This window comes from Perognathus longimembris, chromosome 14 (assembly GCF_023159225.1).
Source record: "Perognathus longimembris pacificus isolate PPM17 chromosome 14, ASM2315922v1, whole genome shotgun sequence".
In the NCBI taxonomy this organism is placed as follows: Eukaryota; Metazoa; Chordata; class Mammalia; order Rodentia; family Heteromyidae; genus Perognathus; species Perognathus longimembris.
The window spans coordinates 7704879-7730091 of NC_063174.1; the positions used below are offsets into that span (position 1 = coordinate 7704879).

The window sequence follows — 25213 nt, forward strand, 5'->3', positions numbered from 1 at the left end:
ATTTATTGGCCACCTGTACTTCACTGGAAAATGATTGTTCAGTTTATTTGCACATTTATTGAGTGAATTATTTATTCTTTAGTGTTTAATTTTTTGAGTTCTTTATCTTAGGTATTAATTCATATCAGCTGAATAGTTTGCATGATGTTCTTCATTCTGTAGACTGACTTTTTACTTTGGTAATTATTTGTTGTATAAAGCCTTTTTAATTTTATGCAATGCCATTTGTCAATTCTTGTTATTTCCTGAGCTATTAAGTTCTATTTGGAAAAGTGTTACAAATTCCCAAGTCTTGAAGTTTTCCCTCAGTGTTTTCCTCTCCTAGTTCCAAAGTTTCAGGTTTACAGTAAGGTTTTTGATCCATTTTAAACTGATTTTTGTACTGGGTGAGAGATGATGTCCAGTTTTAGTCTTTACATGTGGATTTCCAATTTTCCCAGTATGATTTGATGGTACCTTTTGGGCACCACTGTTAAGAATCAGATGACTGTGGCTGTATGAATTTATTTCTGTGATTTCTGCTTTATTTTGTTAGTTTACATGTCTGATGCACCAGTACCATGCTGGTTTTGTTACTACAGCTCTCTAGTAGTTTGAAGTTAAATATTGGATACCACTTTTTGCTTAGGGTCATTTTGGTGTTTGAGATGTGTGTGTGTGTGTGTGTGTGTGTGTGTGTGTGTGTGTGTTTCTATCTGAATTTAAGAGTTGTTCACAATAGCCAAAATATGGAAGCAACCCATGTGCCCCACTACAGATGAATGGACTCAAAAAAATGTGGTACCTATATACAATGGAATTTTACACTGCCATTAGAAAGGAGAAAATAATGACATTTGCTGGGAAATGGATGGAACTAAAATAAATCATTTTGAGCGAGATAAGCCAGAAACACAGAGACGAACAGCATATAGATAGAACAAAGTAAACAGGACTCAAGATACCAAAACACAATGAAAACAAAAGAGGACAGCAGTGGGAGAAAAGCACCAAATAGCAAGACCCAAGCGCCTCTTAGAACCCCAAAGAAAAGGAAAGAAAGGTTCTCATCTGAAAATGTCCTGTTATTTTTAGATGATTCTATATCCTCTACCTCATATATGGGGTATACAGAAGCACACCTAAGGGACGTGGGGAGGAGGGCACAGAATGTGTGGAAAATGGGTGAAACTAATAATATATCAGAGGGAACCATCAGCTACACCGGACATTGATGAAAGTGAACAAAGTCACTCATGGGGGGGGGGATGGGAAGAAAGGAATGAGGCAGAAAGAGGGAACAGATGCTACTAAACAGAAGGGAAGTAATGTACATATCACCTGAAATGGAAGAAATTGTTTTATTGTTAAACTTCATAGACGTCATAAGCTATGTAGAGTAGAATGATAATTTTCATCATTGTGAAGGTTAAACTGTGTACCATGAAATATATTTAGTAACTTAAATCCAATTTCAAAAAAGTTTTCTTTTTCTCAGAAATGTTACTGTGGCTTATGAAAGAAAGTTAGGTGAAAAATCATCATTTTAATCTTCTTTTTTAGTTAAAATTCTTATCTTTATACTACATGTTCTTTCTCAGATCCTTTTAAAAATTCTGTTTCTATCTACTTCATTTTAAAAAGACTTTTATCCATGAAGAAATGAAGAGTCTAGCCTTACCATTAATCATCCAATAAGACTCAGGATACACTTCTTTCTCCTAATAAGATATGCAATTGACCTCTGCTATCAGAAATAGTCTTTTTACCTCTCTATTGCCTGGCACAGAGCAGGCCCTGCACATGGTTTCTAGATAACTGAATGAATGAATACCTGATTTCACAACTCATGATTGTTTAATCTTTTGAATCCAAACTGCATTCTAACTCAGATTGTATCATTTTGAATCTCTGTCAAATATTCTCAATACAAGCATGGGACAATGTATGCCCCTATTTGTAAATGAATATTTAGTGAGAGCAAAGCATACAGTGTGGGGGTGGGGTGAGGGGGTATGGGTGTGTGTGTGCGCCTGTCCCCTGGGCTCTGTCCCTAAGCTGTTTTGTTCAAGGCTATCATTCTACCATTTGAGCCACAGCTCCATTTCCAGCGGTTTTTTTTTTTTTATTGTAGTTAATTGGAGAGAAGAGTCTCCTGAACTTTGCAGCCTCCTGAGCAACTAGGGTTATAGTCATGAACCATTGGTGCCTGCCTGTCAACATGTTTATTTTTTCTGATTACCCTATAATAGAAAGCCAAAATTTCACATAGCGTGTTTCAAAACCTGCCTTGTTCTAATTAGTTGAATCAAGGCATGAATTTTCACGATGAAAACTAACCGCTGATTCATTCCATTGGTTATTATGATTACTCTTCTGTGACTGGCTGTGGTTGTAATGCCTATAACATTTAGAAATGAATGTTTTTGAAAAGTATTCATGCTTCTTAAAATATTTAAGCAAGTATTTCTCTTTAGTGAATATTATTGATCAAGTTCAACAAATGTCCACTGTTTGCAACAGTTTATTGAACACCTTGTATGTGACATGGAGATGTATGTGATAATGAAAACTATTCAAATTACTTACAATTTAGTAGACAAAGGTGGAAATAAAGCAACACATAGAATGATGAATTCTACAATAGAAACAGTATAAGTATCAGAAAGAAAGGAGTAATTGATACTACAGAATGCATTAGGGAAGAAAGGCTTCCTGATATAAATTGTTATGAGTTAGATTTCAATTGTGATAGCTGTTTTTGTCTTTTGGATGATGATAATGATAGCAAATGCTCCTGATTTATTTATAAGGCATCATATTTTAAGGAATAAACTTTTAAAAAGTAAAGACTTGAAAAGATAGTGTTATGCTAAGTCACGAAACGACCACCAAGAAGGCCACCGAGACTCAGACATTCCGAAATGCAAAAGCAAGGCAAAGCTTTATTCAAGTGGGCCGTAGCCCGGGCCTAGTCCTACCCACTGACATAGCGGAGGTTAGGAGCCAGCCCCAAGCTGCAATTACACAGGGCTTATAAAGGCAAAAAACAAAGTTACAGCAATCAGGTGTTCAAGCAAGATTAGGACACAGGTACAAATCTGATTGGCTCAGGGTTCGAGGCATTCTAGGGGTGGTTAGAGTTAAGCATTCCCAGGTGGTTAGAGTTCTTGACCAGCTGGGCCCTAATAAGCTTGCCCTGGGTCTGCTCAGACAACAAAACGGGGGCTGCTTGAAAATGGGGTTTATTTTTAACTCTTCATTTCCCCCCTTCAGATAGCACCTAAGTTCACATGTATATTCTATGTTATGCAATATCTGAGAAACTGCTGAAACAAGCTCTGTTGTATTAATGGATTTATGCATGTATGAAGAAGGCCAATATCTTCTGCCAATTTTTATGGTTTCATAAATAGTTCTATCACTATTATTTTTAAAACATGAAGAAACGAGCTCACATGTGCTGGTAGAAATTCAGTGTGTTTTATAGAACATTGCTATTGTTGATACAGCCTACGAGATGTGACTTTTCAAAAAAACCTAATGAATTTTTAGATTTGTCAGCTGTTTCTGAACAGATGCACTCTGTAATCTAATGGAAATATTTTGAGCCCAGACCCAAATATCAATAGCTTTTAGTATTGCAAATTAATGTGTCTATTAGGTAAAGTGGGTTGTGTGGTTCTTGATAAGAAGTACCATGTAATTTTATATGGATGTTTTATTTGCAACTGACTTGTCAGAGTTTGCTGCTTGTATTTTTTCTTTACAGAGTTTTAAGTTGAATGTGGACAGTCACTGTGCTCTCAAGGAAGGCGTGGAGGAGGAAGGACAGCAACTTCTTGAGCTTCTTGCATCCCACAAAGCAGGTAAATCCTGAAATATTGCAAGTCTTTATGTCTCCAGACTATTAAGAATGAAGAAGCATTGCTGTAAATTACTGCATATATTCACTTCCTTATGTATTATTAATATTTACATTATCAGATTGACCTTCAAGATTTATAAATGTTTCATATACTGCATACAATGCTGTGATACTTACAAGATGAAATACTGCCTCCAAATGGTCTGTTCATTTTATTTTGGGCTTGCTGTTCACCTGAGCTTCAATTGAAATCACATCCCTGAAAACCTCATATTGACATGATTTTTGATATAAGAGCTCTGAAAAGAACATTAAGATAATGAATGAGAATTTTTGCTTATACTTATAATGCATATGTATTTGGATACTTATAGATATCATTACAGATATTAAGCTAGCAGTCTAGGGGTATTTGATTATTTCCCTGTGAATTCAAACACATGAACATTTTGCATGTTCTTTTCTGGTCTTCACATTAGCAGAGTTTTTGGCCTTAGACCAATTTTTAGGCTATTATTAATATATTTATAAGTACAGATTATAAATATAAAATACTTTTGTCCTTTGGTTATAGTTATGCTGATAGTAGAAAACTAGTAGATGGGGCTGGGGATATAGCCTAGTGGCAAGAGTGCCTGCCTCGTATACACGAGGCCCTAGGTTCGATTCCCCAACACCACATATACAGAAAACGGCCAGAAGCGGAGCTGTGGCTCAAGTGGCAGAGTGCTAGCCTTGAGAGGGAAGAAGCCAGGGACAGTGCTCAGGCCCTGAGTCCAAGGCCCAGGCCTGGCCAAAAAAAAAAAAAAAAAAAAAAAACAACTAGTAGATGAATTACAACATGGCCCTTTGAACTTACTACAGATAAATAAAATACAGTATTAATTGCCTATATTGATGTTTAAGAATGCTGTCTCAATTCTTATTCCTCTTACAACTAGCTTTCCTTATTTCCATTTCCATGCATTTTCTGATCATTATAAAGTCTCTACAAGACACACACAGAACCATTTGTTTATAATTTGAAGCTCTCGTATTCTTTTTGTACATCATGATTTTTCCACCTGTGCTTTTTCAGTTACTGACATCTACATGTATGTTGTTATCCCTGTATTGTGTCCTTATGTCTTGTGTCAAAAATTGCCAGTCTATTCAGAGTGACAAATGCTAATATGGCAATTGAGGGTAAGGTCCTTTAAAAACCCGGATATTGTTTGAAATAGCCACCTCATTTGTTAAATAAAAAAATAAAAGTGGATAAAGCTGCAGCCAGGTCCACAACTTGTACTTTTCCCTCCTTTTGGAGAAGGACTGAAGGACATGCTGAAGATGATTGCAAGTCAATGGAAAGAGCTGCAGAGGCAAATCAAACGGCAACACAGCTGGATTCTCAGAGCCCTGGATACCATCAAAGCCAAGATCCTGGCTACTGATGTGTCTGTGGAGGATGAGGAAGGGACTGGAAGCCCCAAGGTAAGTAGCTTGAAGTTTGCCTTATTTCCTCTTATTTCTGTCTTCTTTTGAACTAGGCACCACTGAAGTTTTCTTTCCACCCCTAAGGCTTTTCGTTTCTAGTGGGTAAACTTTATACATCCATCTAGCTATCTATCTCTATATAAACAAAACGAAATGGCTTTAAAAAAAACCCTGAAACTTTCAAGTTTTCCAGAATGAGGTTTGTTTTTTGTGCAAAGTGGCAGGATAGAAGGGTGACAGTACTTCAGAGGTGGGAGAAAAGGGGACATAAAACATTTAGTAAACAAAACATAAAGCATCTTTAACATGAATAATCAGAATGGTTTTAAATTGTTTTGTTGCAACTATAAATCACTATAATCAGTGCAATCACTCAGCTCTGACATCCATTAGCCGCTTGGTTACAGCAAATTAACAAAGAAGAGAGAAAGTGATTCATTATCTCATTCCTGTTAATGACTATCAGATGCATTGCCTAATTAGGGGATGGTCATTGTAGTGGGAAGAAGGTCATGTGCTTAGCTACAAATCTTTTTGCTCTGAGTGTAAGTTCTCTATAATGGTGCATGCACTGAATACATCAAGTATCTTAAAAATGAGTATTGACATGTTTTGGTTATCCATTTTAGATTTACAAAATAACTTGTGAAGCATATGCAACTAAACTTTAAATAAAGCACTTTTTAATATAAAATGTTACTGTTTTTAAGATATATTTGGACTCACAATGTGGAAATTGTATTCATTTCCCATTTTTCTCTACTTTTTGTTAATTTCTCTCTATTCTTTTGTGAAACAAAATATAGAAAACCAGTCACATAGTAGACTTAGCACTGAAACTTAATTTGACAAAGGGGGAAAAGATTTATAACTTCATAGTCTTATTCCTGACAAGGGCAAAGTAAGCAAATCATCATTAAATCACAGTTAAATCACATCCATGTGGATTGGCACTGTGCTAAATGTACACAGAGCAAGATAAACAAACATGTTGCCTCTGAAACTCTTAATTCTTTAATGTAAGGCAGAGGAAAGCCCCGAACTAGCCCTGGAGTTCTGAGACCCACACAACCAGTGAAGAAAAGTTCAGGTTTCAGAACCTCAAACCACAAAAACCTTTCATTTATTTGTTGGAAACAAGGATAGAATGATGAGCTCAGTTCCACATAAAGGGGGCTCTGTGGAGGGGGTCACATTTCAGGAAATACTTGAAGGAGAGGTGGCTTGGCATATGAGCACATATTTTAGGAAGTGATTTGATGAAAGGATCAAAGCTACAAATAATATAACCTGGTGGGGAGAGTGTATTCATCAGACCACTCTGGGCAGACGAGGAGCTAGTTTAAGGAGCCTGCTGTAGGGAGAAGTTGTCTGGGTTTTCACTTTGAAAGGGACTGAGTGAAGAATGGTAGGAAAGGACACAAGTAAGATCTCAGCTGTGTTTTGTTTGCTTGACAAGAAGGTACTGAGTACTTTTAGGGGTTATATTAGATGCATTCTACATGGCAGATGGTATTCTACAGTACTTCTGCATTGCATCTTCTCTATTTGCTCAATTACGTATCAGAACAAACGTAAAATAGTTCTACTATAATCTTAATGAAGTGAATAGTGGCACTGAAAGGTTAAACAGCTTGCCTAAACGCACAGAGCTACTAACAGAGCTCAGAGCTGCATCTGCACTCTTTACTTCTGGAGCCCATTTTTGTTAACCACTGCTCCCTCACTGGTCATTGTATAGTACCAAGCATTAGAGGTTAACAATTAGACTCAAGGCCTGTTTCAATGGAGTTTGTGGTAAAATGAGAGAGACAGATTCTAATAATTCATGGCTTCACAGATTGTAGTATGCTATGAAAAAGGAAGAAGGGATTAATAGGAGGCTGGGCTGACAGTGGGCATCTGAGAGGGCTTCTTTGAGGTTGGGAAGGACAGATATATGTTGTCAGCTAAGGGAAGGGCCTTGGAGTAAGTGGATAGTGATACTGATTTGCAGCCTGGGAACCTTTTTCCTGAGCTGTAGTGTTAGCCATGCATGGGTGGAGTGAGCTAAATGAAGGTAGAGGAAGGATATGCCCAAAGTGCATGTCCAGAGATGGTCCAATTACTGTGTTGAAAATAAGTAATTCCACCAATAGGGACAGTTTAAAAGGTACTTCTAAGTATTTTTTGGTAGAGGATATTGGGAAGAATGAAGCAAATTGCTTAAGGGGTTTCAAGCCTGTATTCCTCCAAGCTTCCCAGAAGCACTATAATGGGCTCTAAGAAGGTTATTTTTTTCTGCACAATTACAGACACCCCATGAATAAATGTCTTCATAGTGTTACTTAAAGTAGTTAAAGGTTGGTATCAACTGGCATTGTTTAAAACTGGGACCATGTAGTTAAATTGTGCTGTATCTTAGTAAGACATTATACAGCCATTACAAAGTAATGTTTTGAAAGAGATTTTTTCAAAAGTAGAAATGATCTTAATATATGGTTAATTTAAATGTCTTTGAAATGTTCAAATCTCTACAATTAACAAGAGTTATTATAAAGAGAAAAATTATGAATACAAGTAAATACAATGATTAAAAAGTTATTTGAGGGCATCTACTCAAAGGATTATAAGCAAGACCACACCAAAGCCACCAGCACAACTATGTTCATCACAGCACAATTTGTCTTTGCTAAAATATGAAACCAACTCAAATGCCCCTCAGTAGATGAATGGATCAAGAAAATGTGGTACATATACACAATGGAATTCTATGCTTCTATCAGAAGGAAATGGAAAGACATGGAAAAAAGACATACTTATTGAAGTGATCCAGACCCAAAGAAACATGGACTCTATGGTTTCCTTCATTGGGAATAATTAGTACACATCTAGGATAATCCTAGCAGAAGATCGCAGTAGCTCAATAGCTATGCACATATGAACACATAAGACGATGCTAAGCGAAATGAACTCTCAAGTTATGGAAACTAGTGGTTTATCATTGTTGTTGTTATTTTCAACATACCGTGTGAAATTATACCTTTTTCTTTAGTCTTTCTTTCCCATGGTTTTATCCTGCTGTCACTGTAACTGATTTTAGTACCCTGGATATTGTATAAATGTTTATTGGAACTAGGGAAGGGAAGGGGAATACCAAAATCGAGAGACAAAGGATAAAAGATGAACCAATGAAACAGCAATACGTACAAAACTATGTGGTATAAACCAACTGTACAACTCATGGAGGGAGAGGGAAATGGGGAGGGGGAAAGGGGTGAATGAGGGAGGAGGTAACAAGTTGGATAAGAAATGTATGCACTGACTTACTTATGAAACTGTAATCCCTCTGTACATCACTTTGACAATAAAGAAATAAATAATTTTTAAAAGAAAGTTATTTGAAGATAAAATAAGTGACACTGAGCCTAAGGGAACTTGGGATATGAATTTAAGTATAAGGAAAGCAAATAAATATAACTGATTTATAATGATTTGGGTGTCTGAGCTCTTAAAAATGAAAGAAAAAGAAAACAAAAAGACTTCTATTTAAATAAATGCAAAAGTAAAATTGCCTCAAGTCTCATTAGTTTACAGCAAATAGCCTACATGTAGTTCCTACTAATAGCAATTTATATTCCAAAGTATTTTCATGTCATCATATATGCAGAAGAGTGTCTCTAAGAACAGTCACAATGTGAGGTTGTGTAGCTATCTAGAGACATGGAACCTGGAGGAAGCATGAGGAGTTTAAGATGTTGACCTGGCACCACCAGGCAAAGTTCCCTTCCTAGGCTGGATTTTTCTCTACAAATAAACACATCCTTACTCAAAGGTATAGGTAAAATTAGTTTAAGACAAAAAATACACTTCTCATTTAAGCTTAGGAAGAAGAGGAAAAATTAGAATGACCAATCTTTTCATTTGTTTTATGTTTATGAACTATTTCTTTTTGTCTCCAGGATGACCAGAATGATAGAGAGGCATAGGGCTCTCCCTTTAGCATCTGAACTCTGAAGTCACACTGCCTAAAGTTAATTCATGGCACTTTTTAGCTGGGTGTCTTTGAGAAAACAACTTCCCTGTGTCTTTTTAAAATACAGTTAACAGTAATATCTACCTTGAAAGGTTGCAGTGCAGATTTTAAGTGCTTAGAACAAGTCCTGGCACAGAGACAATGCCAAATAAGGGTAAACATATGGACAAGCCTTCATACTCTAAAGATAGAGTCAATAAACAATTATAATAGATTTTGTAAAACTAATAGGAAGTAGTACAAAGTATTGTACGTGCACATGGAAGGGTATTGAGGAAGTCATTCGGGGTGTTAATGTTTTTAAATGAAGGGCAGATGTGTTTTTGATAACCTGTAGTTAACTGTCAGCAAAAATAGCATGAGCAAAGACCTAGAGGTATCAAAAGGTACGGTACCCCTGAACCCAGAGTCTGCTGCCACAGATGGTGATTAAGGCTAGCTTGCTGTCATCTGCCCTAAGGCTCATGACATGACAAGATGTGATCCTTAATGAGTGGTTTCAAGAGTAATTGACATAATCAAAGCCATCATGAGTCTCCATACAAAAATAAATATACTATATGGTATTAAAATACATATATACATGCACGTGTATACTATTCAAAAAATAATTTCTCTTGCCATATTGTACTAAATACTTCAAGCTTAAATGAGTTATTACTAAAGTTCTTTGAGTTTAAAAAGCTGGATTCAGCCTTTTTCCATGTCAGTCTTCTTTCTGTGACGTGACCTTGCACAGGTCATGTACAAATTGTGGCACAAAATGGATCTCCAAGCACAGCAGTTATGATCATCTCTTTCATCTTAGACCCAAAAAAGAACTAAAATTAAAACATAATAATAAAAAACCCTCCAGAATTCAGCTTAGGTTTACTTCAGAAGCTACTGGGAGCTTGAGAAGCATAATAGAAAATCTAAGGAATATATCTAGGGGGTATTTTTCTTTTTTACCTTGTTTGAGAGACTGCAGAAAAGGACTTGGTCTTAGAAATCTTGTAAAGAAGGAGGATAGGAGGAAATTCAAAGACTCTGGGAAACTTCTCCCCCAGGACTCGGCAGCATACCTTATTTGTTGTATTTCATTTTTTTAAAAAGTGTTTTCCCAGGACTGTGAGATCTTTTATACATGGAAATATAGAACAGAATTCAGCAGTACTAGAAATACAGCTTTAGCACTCACATCCAAGAATTGAAAATATCCTCGTAATTATGTATTTTAAGATAGATTGGTAAAAGTTTTATCACCTTAAACTATTCTTTCAGTATGTTAATTTTTTAATGGTGCATAGCTAGAAAGATTTCAAAACACGTGACTATTCAGTGCCTAACAAAGGCTGCATTCTGCTTTTGACCTTTCAAGGCAAAACAAAAAAATTCTGAAAATAAGAAAGCATTAATTTTGTTACATTGCCTCCTTTAAAATGTTCTTATCCTCTATTTCTTTACTTTTCTCTCTTAAAACATGCATCATTACAGATGTCTTAGAATCAAGGCCAAGATTTCCCCACATAACTTATCAAACTTTACATCACAGAAAGCATGCAACAACAGCTCCTTTGTCCTTTTTAAGGAAACAGATACTTTTCTAGAACAAAGAATGTTTGAGAGGTTTATTGTAAATTCAGAAAACTTTACAGCCACTGGAAGGGTGAGCTAGCATGGATCCTAACCATCACCTTCATTTTCTTAGTGGAAGGAGACAAAAGGTTAGCTACTTTGAACTCTAGGATGGTGCTTATTTTATCTGCCGTCTTTGAGGTTTTTAGATTGAAGTCATCATCCTTTGGAAGTGAATATCAGAAGCTGAAAGTCTTCAATGATATCTGTTCAACAATAGCCAGAGAGTAAGCTTACATACATTTAAAAAATATATTTGCTCAGCCATACAAGTGACTGTTTCAGATATTGACTGAGAACGGACATCTGTGTGGCCTCTAACTTTGGTGTGTTACTGGCAATTTGACCTTTCTTTAGATAACAAGTGAGAGAGGGCCAGTATTAACACACCTTTGGCTGTATTTGTTTACTAGAGGCCTGGAGTGTCTTTTTTATTTTAATTTTTTTAGTAATGCAGATAGAACTCAGGGTCTGGATCTCGCAGACGCTTAAATCTTAACCTAGTAGTTATACAAATGAATTATGGGTAATTTTCTATAACTGAAGAAGTATAAGTGGGTTGATTTGAGGAACACCTTCTCAAGATGTTTTCTCTGTATGTTATGGTGCTTCTTGAGTTATCGGGCAACTGTATATTTATCATTCTGGAATAAAATTGATTCTGATTCTTTCAAAGCATTGGTGTGACAAGGCAAAGTCTCTTCTTACTGTTCTGTTCTGGCCGACAAGCATAGGTAGTGAGAAGTTTTAGGAGAGGATTTTCAGAAACAGCATTAAGGTGATGAATAGGTGTTTGTAATGTTGTTAGTTCCATGTACACTGATACACATGTAGCCAACACTGTCCCAGATACTTTTTTCTCTTCTTTATGCCAAAAGCATAACACAAGTATATGTTATCAAAAAGTAGCTGAAATGGTAGAATAGGTTGTACCTAATGTAGTTTTAAAAAAGACACTAGGCAAAGGCCTGGCTGCAATTTATTGAGTGTTCACAGAAACTTCCTAGTCCTGAGCCAGACAAGAAAAGACATGCTTTTCTGCTCAGTAGTCTTATCATTTCAGTGTAAGCACACAGTGTAACATGTTGTCTTAGGTAGTTTAGGCTATCTTAGATCTAGAATAATAGATCACCTGAGATTCAGATCATCTTAATTAGGATGTTGGCAGGTAGAAATGGAATGAGGTTGATGCAAGCAAATGAGTAGAGAACGCATTACCAAGTCTAGCTCTTCCATGCTGAATGCACATAAGAATCAGTATCTAACCCAGTTTCCTTCCTGCTGAAATAGTCGTGACTTGCAGTATCTAGAGAGAGTTCGTTCTTCTACTATGGAGTTTTCAATACTCCTTTATGGATTTTGTTATCAGAAAGGCAACTTTTTTCCAACCATATTTTTTGAAAGAAGTAGAAAAGAGTTACTGTTTTGAAGATGAGTATTACTGAATGTGTGACCGAATTGAATAAAAATCGTTTCTCTAATCTTCTTAAAGCTCTTAAATTTGTATACTATCGGATGTAAGGGTGCATCCATGATGAGAGATTGTTTTAGTATTCCACTCTAATTGATGAAAAAAAGGTTAAGAAAATAAAAACATGTCATAGATCAAAGAACATCTAGTGGTTCTATCATGGCCTATATGGAGTATAAGACCACACTTGTCTTGCTCTTTTTATACTATACTTCCATTGTGAGTGGCCTTGATAAGAAAAGAATCTTGTAACATAATTGTTTGATGTCTCTGATTAATACAAGGAAATGTTTTAAGGCAAGTTAACTTCTTTTTAAACCTTTTCCTGCTTTGTGTTAGGGTGCCTAAGCTCAGACTCTATAATACCTAGAGCTATAAAAATGTATAATATTGGACACATGTTTAGATGCAGTGGAAAGTAGTCATCTTTTTTTAGTATAACTCATATTTTGTTTGTTCTATTTTAAATATTACATTGAAATATATTACAGGAGTGGTTTGACATATAATAGAGGGCACCACTTTTAAATGATTTGTAAGTATATAAGCAAAAAAAAGGTGAGAGACAGAATTGTTTCTACAAAATGCTTGCAAATTAATAAGTAAATTCTTTGAAAGTGTGAAACATTTACCCCTGTGTGTGATTTACACTTTCTCCTGGAATCTGTTGTTCCTGGCAGGGGAGCCAACTGAGCTAAGTGAGAGCTCGGCCTGCTAAAGGGATTTCTCTGCTGGTTCTTCTGTTTACCGACTAGCTCAGAAATTCATATGAAATGGTGCTTTAAACTGTGCACACACATGTACTCAACACCTAAATATTCCAAATATTTGGTGGAATGTTCTCCTGTCTACAATATTTCTTCTCTCCAGTGAAATCAAGAAGCATTGAGATACCTAGGTTTTGCCCTTCTCTTTAGAATTCATTTGGAAGACAGCTCTTGATGTCATTGTGATACTAAAAGGGGTATCTTTTTGTCAAGGCCCAACAGTATTTTTTTTTGCCACAAAGACCAGAATATTCCCAGTTTTACCTCCTACTATACCTAATGTTTCTCAGGAAATATTAATTATATTGGCGGCTTTGCTAGGCCACAGCTGAGAAGTCATTGCATTGTAGACTTCGGGTTATTTCTCATTTGGGTGGGGGCTTCTAATTTTCGTACTCTGTTGGCCGGCAGAGGAAAAAGAAAGCCTGAAAAAGAGACTTGACAAATGGAAAGAAAGGAACAGATGGAAAAAGATGAAAGAAGGAAGTATATATTCAGTAAAATTTAGTAGTAGGTAAAAACCATTGCCCATTTTATTCCATGTTTCATTCCATGTCTGTGAGTTTCATAGACATTAGTGTTTTCATACGTGTGTGTGTGTGTGTGTGTGTGATCTCTTCTTTCTCCTCCTCTTTCCTCCTCTCTCGCCTTCTCTTCAAGCCCTGATAACTTTGCAATTAACATCTAGATTTTCTTGTATAACCCATGTGTATATGTATGTATGTGTTTATACAACATATTTTATCAATATAGTTAGCATTTTCAGCAGGCTTACTATGATTTAGATTCATGTAAGCCTTTGGCTTCAACTGTCTCATATCATTCTACCCAACAGTGCCAGTAATTCAAACTTCTGAAAATTTCTGGCAAAAAAACCCCAAACAACTTAGGTTATAAACACATATTACATAATCATGGTTGTCAAGGCAATTTTCTTAGAAATTATCTATTACGAATTGTCTTTTTCTGGTCTCCAGACGTGAGATGATAGTGGTAGTAATGGTAATGCAGTAAGGACTCAAACACAAGATGCTATTTAATAATATAACAATGATGCGACTAGAACTGAGTCTGTGTGCCATTCATTCACTGGCACTCACTGAAAGGAGCCTGCGGCTGGGACAAGGGAGGCTGGCAGGAGAGGCAGGCTCTAGATGGCAGGAAAGATCCCTCGAGGCTAGAGTTACAAGGCTGGGGTGTGGAGCTTGGAGTCCATGAGGAAATACACTCTGACTTGAGAATCTTTTGCTTGAGCTTTTGCGGCCTGTCTTCAGAGTCTTACCTAGGGGCCACCTTAGGATGAGCTTACTAGCTACCAAGATCCTGGCCTAGACACCTTAGGGTTGGCTTATTAACATATCAGAGCCACCTCCTTACCACCTTGGATTTGGCTCATTAGCATGTTCATTAGCTATATATGCATCATTTCTTTGCCATGTATACAGGGATGGTGGGTGTACAGACGCAGTCTGAGGTCAGGCCATCATCTAGTTAGTCAGGAGGCCATCTGGTCCATAAGTGGAGTGTGCAGACCATGGATAGTGTCAGCAAGCCCTCTGAGTTGGCTGCTTGTCAGCTTTCTCTGTGTTTTGCTGATGATGGACCTTCACTACACCTATAACCAGCTTCTTGGCTGTGAGCATGTCATAGGCAAAAGTCAAACCCTTTCATCTGTTGTGTAATTCCTCCTTCATAGTCAATAAAGATTCATGTTAATATTTTATTTCATACATGTTATAGTATATCAACCATATTCCTAACATGTTTTCCTTTACTTGTGTTGCTCATGGCTTTTCCATGGTCTCTATATAGCTATTAATTATCCTTCAAATGAATGACTACTGAATGAGTGACTAAACTGTGATGATATGGCTTTGAATAAGATACTATACCCTCCTTTTCCTTGCTCAAAAAATTAAAGTGTGCTTTGTGATAAATACCTCAATAAGGCACATGGGAAATAAAGAAATTTGGGGAGGAAACATTCTGGAGGACAAATGGTAGGAAGTATAGAAAAGCGAACATATGATGGATATCTAGACAATGATGAAAAGCAAATAAATAGTTTGACGGTTTTAGGCATAATGTTCTTGTAAGAAGGTGTGAGGACCTAATGTAGGATTAAATCCTGGGAAAATTTGAGTTTTATCTGGAAAGTTCTGAATATCAGACTAAAGCATTATGTTACAAAGAGTATACCATGAGTGCTTTAATGATTTAATTTAGCCATTGAAATAGTCAGGTACAATTAGGAGGAAAGAGGAGGATTAAATATCGCAGTAGTCAGCCATGTGCCTGAAATGCCAGCACTGAGGAAGAGGCTACTGTACCACTCAGGGTGTGGGAAAGGACTGGGGAGGAGGGAAGGTGGGAGAAAAACAAGGAAGGGGGTAACAAGTATGACAAGAAATGTACTCACCACCATAGGTATGCAACTAACCACTCTGTACATCACCTTGACAATAAAATTAATTTTTTTTAAAAGAAGAGAATGAGGTCAAGGCCCAACATGTGCAATATAAAACAAAATAGAACAGGAAACAGCAGTAAATTAACAGAACAAGTGGTATCACTGAATTAAGAAACTAATATGCAACTAAAGGCAGTTTATTTCAAAAGAAGGACTATGTACTCTTGAGAGAGAAAAGTGACATTCTAGCATTAGAGATAGTAGGATTTGGTATCTAGGGAATGGAGGGTGAGGGGAGGGTTAACAGTGACTGATAGGAAATGATCATGACAAGCCAGAAGGAAGGGATGACTCTGATTAAGAACCACTGGACACATTAAATTGTAACCCCTTGTACAACCCTGTGAAGTCCAAAAGAATAAATAAATAGTGTTATCATTAACTGAGGCCGAACATATTTTGGTAAGGAATAGTTTTTAAGAGGATGATAATTAGCTCTTTAGTACAAAGTGACCTTTATGCCCAGTTAGTAGGAATATATGGACATATAACCTGGGTATCAATATTTTTGATACCTCCCTAGGTGATTTCAAAGAATAAACAGGTTGAGTACAATGATTTAGGAATAGGATAAGTCTAAAAATTATCTCTGTGGTTATATACAAACTATAGCTTGGGGGCAGAGATCAATGCTAAATAAGTAGGTTAGGCACCCAAATAGAAATTATATCTGTAACCTTGAAAGTAGATATGACAAAATAAGACACTGTGTGTGAGAATAAAGTGAAGGTATGATGAATCTTGAGGATGCCCGGAGTAAGTGGGAGCAGGATACCTTGCTAAAATTAGGGATTATGGGAGAATCTGCATATTCAACAGTAAAATCCCCAACCTCTGCTGACCAGAATAATGACAGGAGGATAGTAGTAATGTAGATCAAAAGAACTTTCATAGGATAAGTAGTGAATTTAGCATGCTTATAGCATGAATAGGATGAGGATTGGTAAAACAAGGACAGTTGAAAAAGTTTCAAGGAAGACAAGAAGGAAGATGAATAGCAGTTCCCTACAGTCAACAGTGGTAAAAATTTTAAAAAATGTAAAATGTCAAAATGTATTTACAAGTTCATAATAGCACTCTGTTCTGAGTAGCATGATAAACTCTCCAGCCATCTTGCTTTGTCCTGCCTGGATGTGGGTCCTCCCTTTGTCTAGACTGTCTATGCTACATACTAGACGCGACCCTAAGAGTAGCCACCATGGTTACTACGTTGACTGTCTTGATACCAAAGTGTCCAAGTAAGCTTTATTTTACTTAATAATGGTTCTAAAGGGCAAGAAAAGTGATGGTGGCATTTCAGATATGACAGAGAAGCCTTAAAGTGCTTGTCGTGACATGAAGAAAGATAAGTACCATGCAGTAAGATATTTTGAGAAACCACATTTACACAATTTTATATACTGTCCTATTTTATTATCATTTATTGTTAGTCTCTTCTTTTGGTAGCTTACATTCATTGTACAGGGAGGGATTTTATTGTTACAGTTCACACATTTGTGATGTATTTCGATCAATATCGCCCCATTACTAATAATCTCGTACAATGCTTAAGTTATAAATTAAACTTCATCATAAGTATGAATGCAGAGGAAAAATAGAGAATATTTAGGATTTGGTATTATCTTTGGTTTCAGATATCTCCTGGATGTCTGGAAACATCCATACAGGATAAGGGAGACATTCGTACAGGATTCTGATGAAAGAGAGGAAGTGAATTGAGTGGAGCTGTGAGTTTTAAGAGGAAAAAATAGATCTTATGAGATAGGCATGAAGGAAAGAATGCTAGTGATAGGTGACAGTAAGTATAGCAGAAAGCCAACGGATTTAGAATGAAATCAAATTCAATGTGATTAGTCAGTCAAGAAATTATTTGATTAGAAGGAGGATTGAAGGTAAGGAAAGTTTGGAGAATAAAGTAGAATTAAATCCCACCTTCTCAAAAGAGATTTTCTATAATATCTATCCATTCCAAGCTGCATTGTATTTACTGTTTGTACCATGAATTGGTGATTAATCACATACAGCCACATCACACTATTTCCATTGTTGTCCTGAAATTCTATTTGTATGCTTTTGTAGTTAACTTTCAAGATGAATCTACTATGACTTTAAACTCCTTGAGGTAGCAACTGCATTCTAAACTTCCTTGTTTATCTCACTTTACATACTATTTTATCTTAAATATTTTATCCAATTTTATTTGGTTAAAAAGCTGACGACACGGGGCTGGGGATATAGCCTAGTGGCAAGAGTGCCTGCCTCGGATACACGAGGCCCTAGGTTCGATTCCCCAGCACCACATATACAGAAAACGGCCAGAAGTGGCGCTGTGGCTCAAGTGGCAGAGTGCTAGCCTTGAGCAGGAAGAAGCCAGGGACGGTGCTCCGGCCCTGAGTCCAAGGCCCAGGACTGGCCAAAAAAAAAAAAAAAAAAAAAAAAAAAAAAAAAAAAAAAAAAAAAAAAAAAAAAAAAGCTGACGACAAACTGCTCATCCTTTATGGTCCAATCTTTATCTGAGCTGTATAAATAATGGTACAATCCTGTTTTACTATCTGCTCTTTCTTTCTATACTATTCTCCCTTTCCTTTTACCTCTTGCTTTTTATTGTAAATAAGACCATCTTTAAACATTTAAAATAGTCATTTTACCTTTCTTTCTGAACACAGCTATCAAAAAATGTGATTTTATTACGATGAAACTTCCTTGAAGCAGGTCTGTGTGGTTATTTTTATAGATATTAGATTTTACTTCTTAGGTGTTTGTTTAAACAGTCTTTCTGAAAAGATATACTCTGAGTAACTAATTAAAAAAAAACACCTAAAAGCATCTAATATAACTTAGTAGCTGACCAGCACACAGGCTGATGAAATTTGTAGTCTATACTTTAAAGCTCTGTAACAAGGTTAACTGAGACTGAACCTGAAAAGGGAAAGGTCTCTAAATTGTCATAAATTCAAAGGGCAGAACTAGATCATACCAGTTTTTGAATGTCTAACAAAGTCTAATCTCTGACATATCATATTTGTTTCACTGTAATCTGTGTACATACACATTCTTCTAGTAAATGGCAAATGAGGTTAGGTAACATAATAAAGTTTCTACTCTTCTGGACCTTTCTAGAAAAAAATATATAAGGAACTCTGCTCGGAAAAATGTCCCAGATGACTTCTCTGGAGCATAGCTTCTATGAAGCATACACAAACATAAATTGTCATGTGTTTTTTAAAACAGCTCAGCTGAATTTATTTCCATGCCATCTTTCACTTGATATATCATAGACAGACAGACAGATAGATGAGTAGACAGATAAATCTATATATACACATATATAGATAGATCTCAATAAATAGACAGATAGGTAGACATCTATCTGTATACACATACACACACATACTCAGGTTATCATTGTATAGAGGGTAGGAGGAGGAATACTGAATTTTACTGGGTTAGTTCCATCTAGCTAAAATCAAATTCATTTCTAGTAGGAATTTGGTCCAATTGTGAGAACAGAAAGGGATAAATTAAGTTTTATCAATGCATTTGAAGTTATTGCATTTATCTAAACCTTCTGAAGTTCATCCATAACCTGAGGGCTATGCATTTTGAATTATTAGGAATTTTAGAAAATTTTTCTTTGTCTCAGTTCTTGTATCTTTTTCAGTTTCCCATCCACAAAATGTTTACTTCTTATTTTTAAATCCAAAAGTGAACTAATCACAGCAACATGTAATTCATAATTCTGTGCTAAACAGACTCAGTACCATCATTGATAGTGACTGTTGTAGGGTAATGCCAGCCAACTTAGCGTGTTGGATTTTCGTCATTACTCAACACTTTCTTGGGATCACAAATTCTTTCTCTGAACAAACCAGTCTATAAACTATGTGTTTTTAAAAGTTGGCTTTCTGGACTATTCTGATTGATGACATTATATCACAGTGCTTTTTCTCTCAAATTAATTAGGCAAATATGACTGAAAAGGCAAAATGTATATTCTAAAATGCTGCTATTAATTTTTGTTGCATTTTACAGTGACATGAAATAATAATAAGGGAGTACTTTGTAACTAGTACTGTTAATCAGTAATTGGAAATTGCCCTTTTTTGTTTGAAGGCTAAGAATTATTAACTGTACAATAGAAGACAAAGAGAATAGTGATATGGACAAAGATATTGTTGAATGTAGGTAAATGTGATGTTATGAATGTTTTCCTTCCTTTGTAATTACTTTTTAATTTTATCCAATTGTGCAGTAGTTTTCAGTTGAGTTTTTGCTTCAGACCTTTAACAAATAGCATCTTCTATTATACCCTGAAGATTCTTTTAGTCTCAGTTGTGCACAGAAAGCTTAACAAATGTTCTCCATTGGCTAATACACAAAAGAAAATCAGGTAAAAGTGTTTAAAGATAGAATCTCTTTGGCAATCCTGCATTTTAAGCAGACATTCTCTCACAACAGCCTTCTGTCAGTTAATGCTTGGAAATAGAAGCTCTTGTTTTGTGTATTTTTCCAATGCAATCAATAGCTCTTTCTAACCGTAAATGGTAAAATTAGACATCAGGAGATGAAAGCACATTTCTTCTCGTACGAAAGAAGTGGGTTAGGGATGTTGCCTGTATGATTTAATCATCAACAGCAGCCTCAAACAATGTTCATCAAACTTAATATAGCAAGCTTTGTGGATTGGCTACCCAACATCCAGTTTCCTACTGCTTTTTCTTAAGTGAATCCACTTTCCTGTCGACATAGCCACCTTTTTCCTTACTCAAGTGAGATAGTCCCTCTTCCTCAGCCAGTCAGTGGAATCAGGCTTATCAGGCAACCATATGGGTTTCTTTGCCATGTTAATAAGTGGTTTGGCATAGTCAATTGATACAGTTCTGGGCAGAGAAATATGAAGAGACATTGCTATAGGACTTTGGAAGCTAGGTGTTAATAGCAACTTGGAAGCTGAGATTGTTAGGATCACAGTTCAAGGCCAGCCCCAGCTGAACAATGTTTCTGAGATTCCTCAATGAAAATCTGCACAAGGGGGTACATGCTTGTTATCCTAGCTACTGAGCAGTCTAACAGATAGAGCACAGCCAGATACAAGTTCAGGCAGAAAGTAAGACCCTAATCTAAAAAATAACAAGTGAAGAGCAAAAATTAGGACTGAATGTATGGCTCAATGGTAAGAGTGTTTGCCTTGCAAGTTTGCAGTTTGAGGACATGAGTTCAAAGCCCAGTGTCACTGCTTGCTTCCACACCTTCCCCTACAGACGACAGAGCAAGTGGAGAAGATTCCCTTTCAAACACTGGATGCTTTTACAAGGACAAGAAACTGAGGTGTTCTAACAATTTTTTTTCATTATGAATGGAGCTAGGTTGAGAATTTATCCTGATATGCCAAGAAGTTCAGAGGAGGATAATAGGTTTTATATCATCGATCAGCTGAATTATCCAGCCCTAAAGGTGTTGTATCTTTAGCATTCTATTTTTATAACTTTTCTTTCTTTTTAAACCTTTTGTGAGTTGGAATTCAAATTTTCTGCTACTAGGATGCAAAAACCTAAGGAACAAATTTACTGGGTTAATAAAATAGGCTTCTGAGAATTACCTAGTTTGAGTATTTCACAATCAATTACATCCCAAAATACATTTTTATTTTTTTCACTATTGCTAAATCCTAACTTAAAACACACAAATAAAAAGACAACTAAAAAACCCTTTTCAACTTACTGCTTACCTTTGACTGTATTCTACTAGAATTATTATTACCAAAGCTCATTCATGGATTCAAATGAGCCTCAGCTTTCTAATCTCTAAAACATTTTCCTTTGATTTTTAATTTTCAAATATAAAATTATTAGCCACTGTTTTTTCCAACTAAATTTTACTCATAGCTCCAATACATGAAAAAAAAATAGTATAGAATTTCTCCATTGAGCCAGAATCTGCATCAAGAACTGTGCCTTCTATTCATTACCTCCTGGATCTTCTCTGGCCCTCTTGTCTTTAATCTCTATAAAGCTTACAGGCTCATAGGACATAGTTTTAAAATTGTCCTCTGAGTTTAACCCTCCTACTGGTCCTTTTCTGCCAATTTCCTATTTTCACTATAACTCTTTTACTCAAATTCCTTTAGTGGTTTTCCACTGCCTACTTATGATACAATTCCTTTCTTTCTTGTCAGGTCTTTCTGGTCTCCCTTGTCTTCTTTTGGTATAGCCACACTGTTACCTCTAGTCTCTCAAATTACCCTATTTGTTCTTTCTTCTTTGCTCTTCTCACTCAGCTCCCTATCTTTTTGTCCAACTACACTTGTTCAGTCTCCATTACCAGAGTATACCAGAGAATATGCGAGTCCTTTATCTCTCACTCAGTGGCCGTCTGTGTCAAAACAACACTCATTTTAATATATTCCTATAGTATTTATGCTTCAATGATAGCATTCTTTTTGAACTATGTATGAAATATAGTTTTCAAAGTCTATGCTATCTAGAGATGGGTAACATTTCTTGTTCATTGTCTTGTAAACTCAAAGGAAAATGTGATATATCCCACTGTTACTTTTCTCAAAAAATGCTTGTTGAAGCTGGGTGCAGTGGCTCATGTCTAAAATCCTAGCTACTCAGGAAGCTGAGAGCTCTGAGGACCAAAGTTTGAAGCTAGCCCTGGCAGGAAAGTTTATGAGACTCTTATCTCCAAGAAACTTCTTAGGAAAAGCCAGAAGTGGTGCTGTGGCTCAAGTGGTAGAGTGCTAGCCCTGAATACAAACAAAGCTCGGGGCCAGTATTCAGGTCCTGAGTTCAAGCCCCAGGACCAGTAACAGCAACAACAAAAAGCTGTTGAATAACCCAAAACTTTATAGTAGAAACCTGAATGTTTATGTTGTGTGGGTGTCCATTTATTTTTTTTAGTCCCTTAAATATTTTCATCTGTTTTATATGCGTATTCATACTATCTGAGGTTATGTAAAATTTATTTGATTAAATTTAATTGATATGGTGGAATATAGTCCAGCTATATTTTAATACTAAATATTCTATAGAATTGCAGTTCACATTTTAAAAAAGAAAAGGAAAAGAAAGCAACCTACTACATCTCTGTGGGGAACTCTGGCTTTTATAACATGTTAAATGGAGCTATTTATGAGTTAGTTAGCTCACTAACATCCTGGGCCAACCAGTTATGAATTAATGATAAGTATGGGCAATTGTACTATTGCCATAATTTTAATGTATAATTTTCACTTAAATGTTATTGAGTTCTTAGAGAGCATAATAAAATGTGTAATTTGGATGAGGTATATCTCATTTTGTATTTTTTGTGTCCTATAATCTCTCTAAGAATATCATTCTTTAATTGAATGTGTCTTAAGAGTTGCATTAAGTCTAACAAAAGTAGCAAATGTTGATGGATGAAAGAATACTCTGTTGTACAACCATTTTATTTCTAATATTTCATTTTTGTTACTTATTGTCACCGAGTGACTTTCCCCCACCTCAGAATGATGTATCATGAGATTGGCATCCAGCTGATGGATGGGCCTTTGGGAAGTGATTGGATTCTGATATTTCTATTCTTTTTAATATACCAGTCTTTTGAAAGATTCATAATATGATGGTATTGTTGGGAAGTGGTTAAAAGTAAAATAGGAGGCATAGTTAGGAGAAAAATCGCCAGGGTTGTGTCTAAGAAAGATGTCCTTTGCCCCTTCTTGGCTGTCTACTTTCTGGCTGTTATGAGGTGAGTAGCTTCTTAGCCACATTCTCCTCCCTCCATACTTTTCTGTCTCACTTTAGGCGTAGGGTGATGGGGCCATCTGATCTTGGGCTGAAACCATGAGCAAAAATAAATATTTTCGGGCTGGGGATATAGCCTAGTGGCAAGAGTGCCTGCCTCGGATACACGAGGCCCTAGGTTCGATTCCCCAGCACCACATATGCAGAAAACGGCCAGAAGCGGTGCTGTGGCTCAAGTGGCAGAGTGCTAGCCTTGAGCGGGAAGAAGCCAGGGACAGTGCTCAGGCCCTGAGTCCAAGGCCCAGGACTGGCAAAAAAAAAAAAAAATAAAAAAATAAATAAATAAATAAATAAATATTTTCTCCTTAAAGTTATATTAGATATTTCATTGAGAATACTAACAAATACTAACATAATGTTAACATCTTAATAATATCTTTAGTTCTGGTCAGGAAAATTATGTTGGTTTGCTAAGCCAATATTTTATGAAACTTAGAATAAAAATGTATAGCATGATAATTAATGGTGAGCTTTGTATATAAAAACAAATTTAATATTTTTTCTTTGAAAACTAATGTTATTGTTTTTTTGTTGGGGAAAATCTTTGAGACTAGAAATAATAATAAAGACAAATATACAAAATTCCAAAACTAGATAATTGAGAGCTTCCAATAAGGCCACATATTTATAAGCCATAAAGCAAATGGAATGTGCTAAACCCAGGGATCAACAAGTCAGAGAATCCTTTCTCTTTTTGCACCTGTCATATCATCTGTAAGTGAGAAATGACAATGCTGTGTTCCTGCCTTATAGGGTGTTGAAGAGATTAAATGATATATATGAAGATAGCAGAATTGTTTGACTAACTCAGATAAGAGCAAAAACATTATGTATATTTCTATACTCCTATAGTTACCATCAGGGTAGGAGTTTGATTCCCTATTCTCATGTAGAATGAGAACTGGAATGGGGAACTGGAACCCTAGGTGAAGGACTTGGAGTGAGTCACCGAATGAAACAAAACTAACATTCATGGAAAAGGTGGACATGAGGACCAAAAGTAGAATCTGAAGCAGAGGCAGAAGAGAAGAGGATGGAAAAGAAAAACCTGTAGACAAACACTTTGAGGAACCAATATTCAGAGCCCACTAGCTCATGACAAGCTTGGATGGTACTAGTGGTGGTACTGGTAGTGAGCTTTGTTAAGGGACCAAAAATATCAGTGTCAGCACAGGCTATGCCTTTTATGCAGAATCCAGTGATTTCTGTGTTTCCCTTTTCAGTGCAAAAATATTGGTTCTGTAGATCCCAACTTTCAGTATGTGACATCTTCATGTTTTCAGCTCTAACATTATATTCTTAAGTTAACTAGGCCTTGGGATTTAGGCCTACTAGCCTCAGGTTATGTAGGATCTGAGCTCTTGAAATATGATTTGAAACTTTGTTATTATTAGGAATTATTCCGATGTTACCTAGTCAAGAATCTTTGATGTTAAGATTTATTAACATGAATTAGGAGATCTACAGTAAAGAGATTGGGTGATTCTGAGTTTATAATTTCCTCTTATTTGGTTTAGTATACATAGAGTCACATCTTAAAAATGACAATTTGCTAGAGGATGCCACATGAACTTAACCCTTTTCTCTTTCCACATGTCCCTACTTTTTCATCACTAATTGTAGAAGACTCAATTCCAATTGAGAAAGAAATATGGCCTCCCTAACGCATCTACTTATAGATGCATTAGTAAGTTCTTTCTGCAAAGTATTAGGCACTTGCTGCTTAACAACCAGCAATGCCTCTGTGGGGTCAGTCCCTGAGG

At 36.2% G+C, this 25213-nt stretch overlaps 1 protein-coding gene and 1 long non-coding RNA gene across 2 annotated transcripts in view; one reads left to right on the plus strand and one right to left on the minus strand.

The window, feature by feature from the left end:
- Akap6 (A-kinase anchoring protein 6) overlaps positions 1-25213 on the plus strand; it is a 334863-nt gene that overhangs the window by 126967 nt on the left and 182683 nt on the right. The window contains exons 6-7 of the mRNA XM_048362246.1: positions 3752-3848; positions 5157-5320. Of these exons, the coding sequence (XP_048218203.1) occupies positions 3752-3848; positions 5157-5320 (261 nt within the window). The remainder of the gene's footprint in view (positions 1-3751; positions 3849-5156; positions 5321-25213) is intronic.
- Positions 924-23709, minus strand: LOC125363180. The gene is made up of 3 exons (XR_007213184.1): positions 23667-23709; positions 18481-18490; positions 924-1080 (listed from the first exon to the last, which is right to left on the minus strand). It is a non-coding gene; the product is annotated as an uncharacterized LOC125363180 (long non-coding RNA).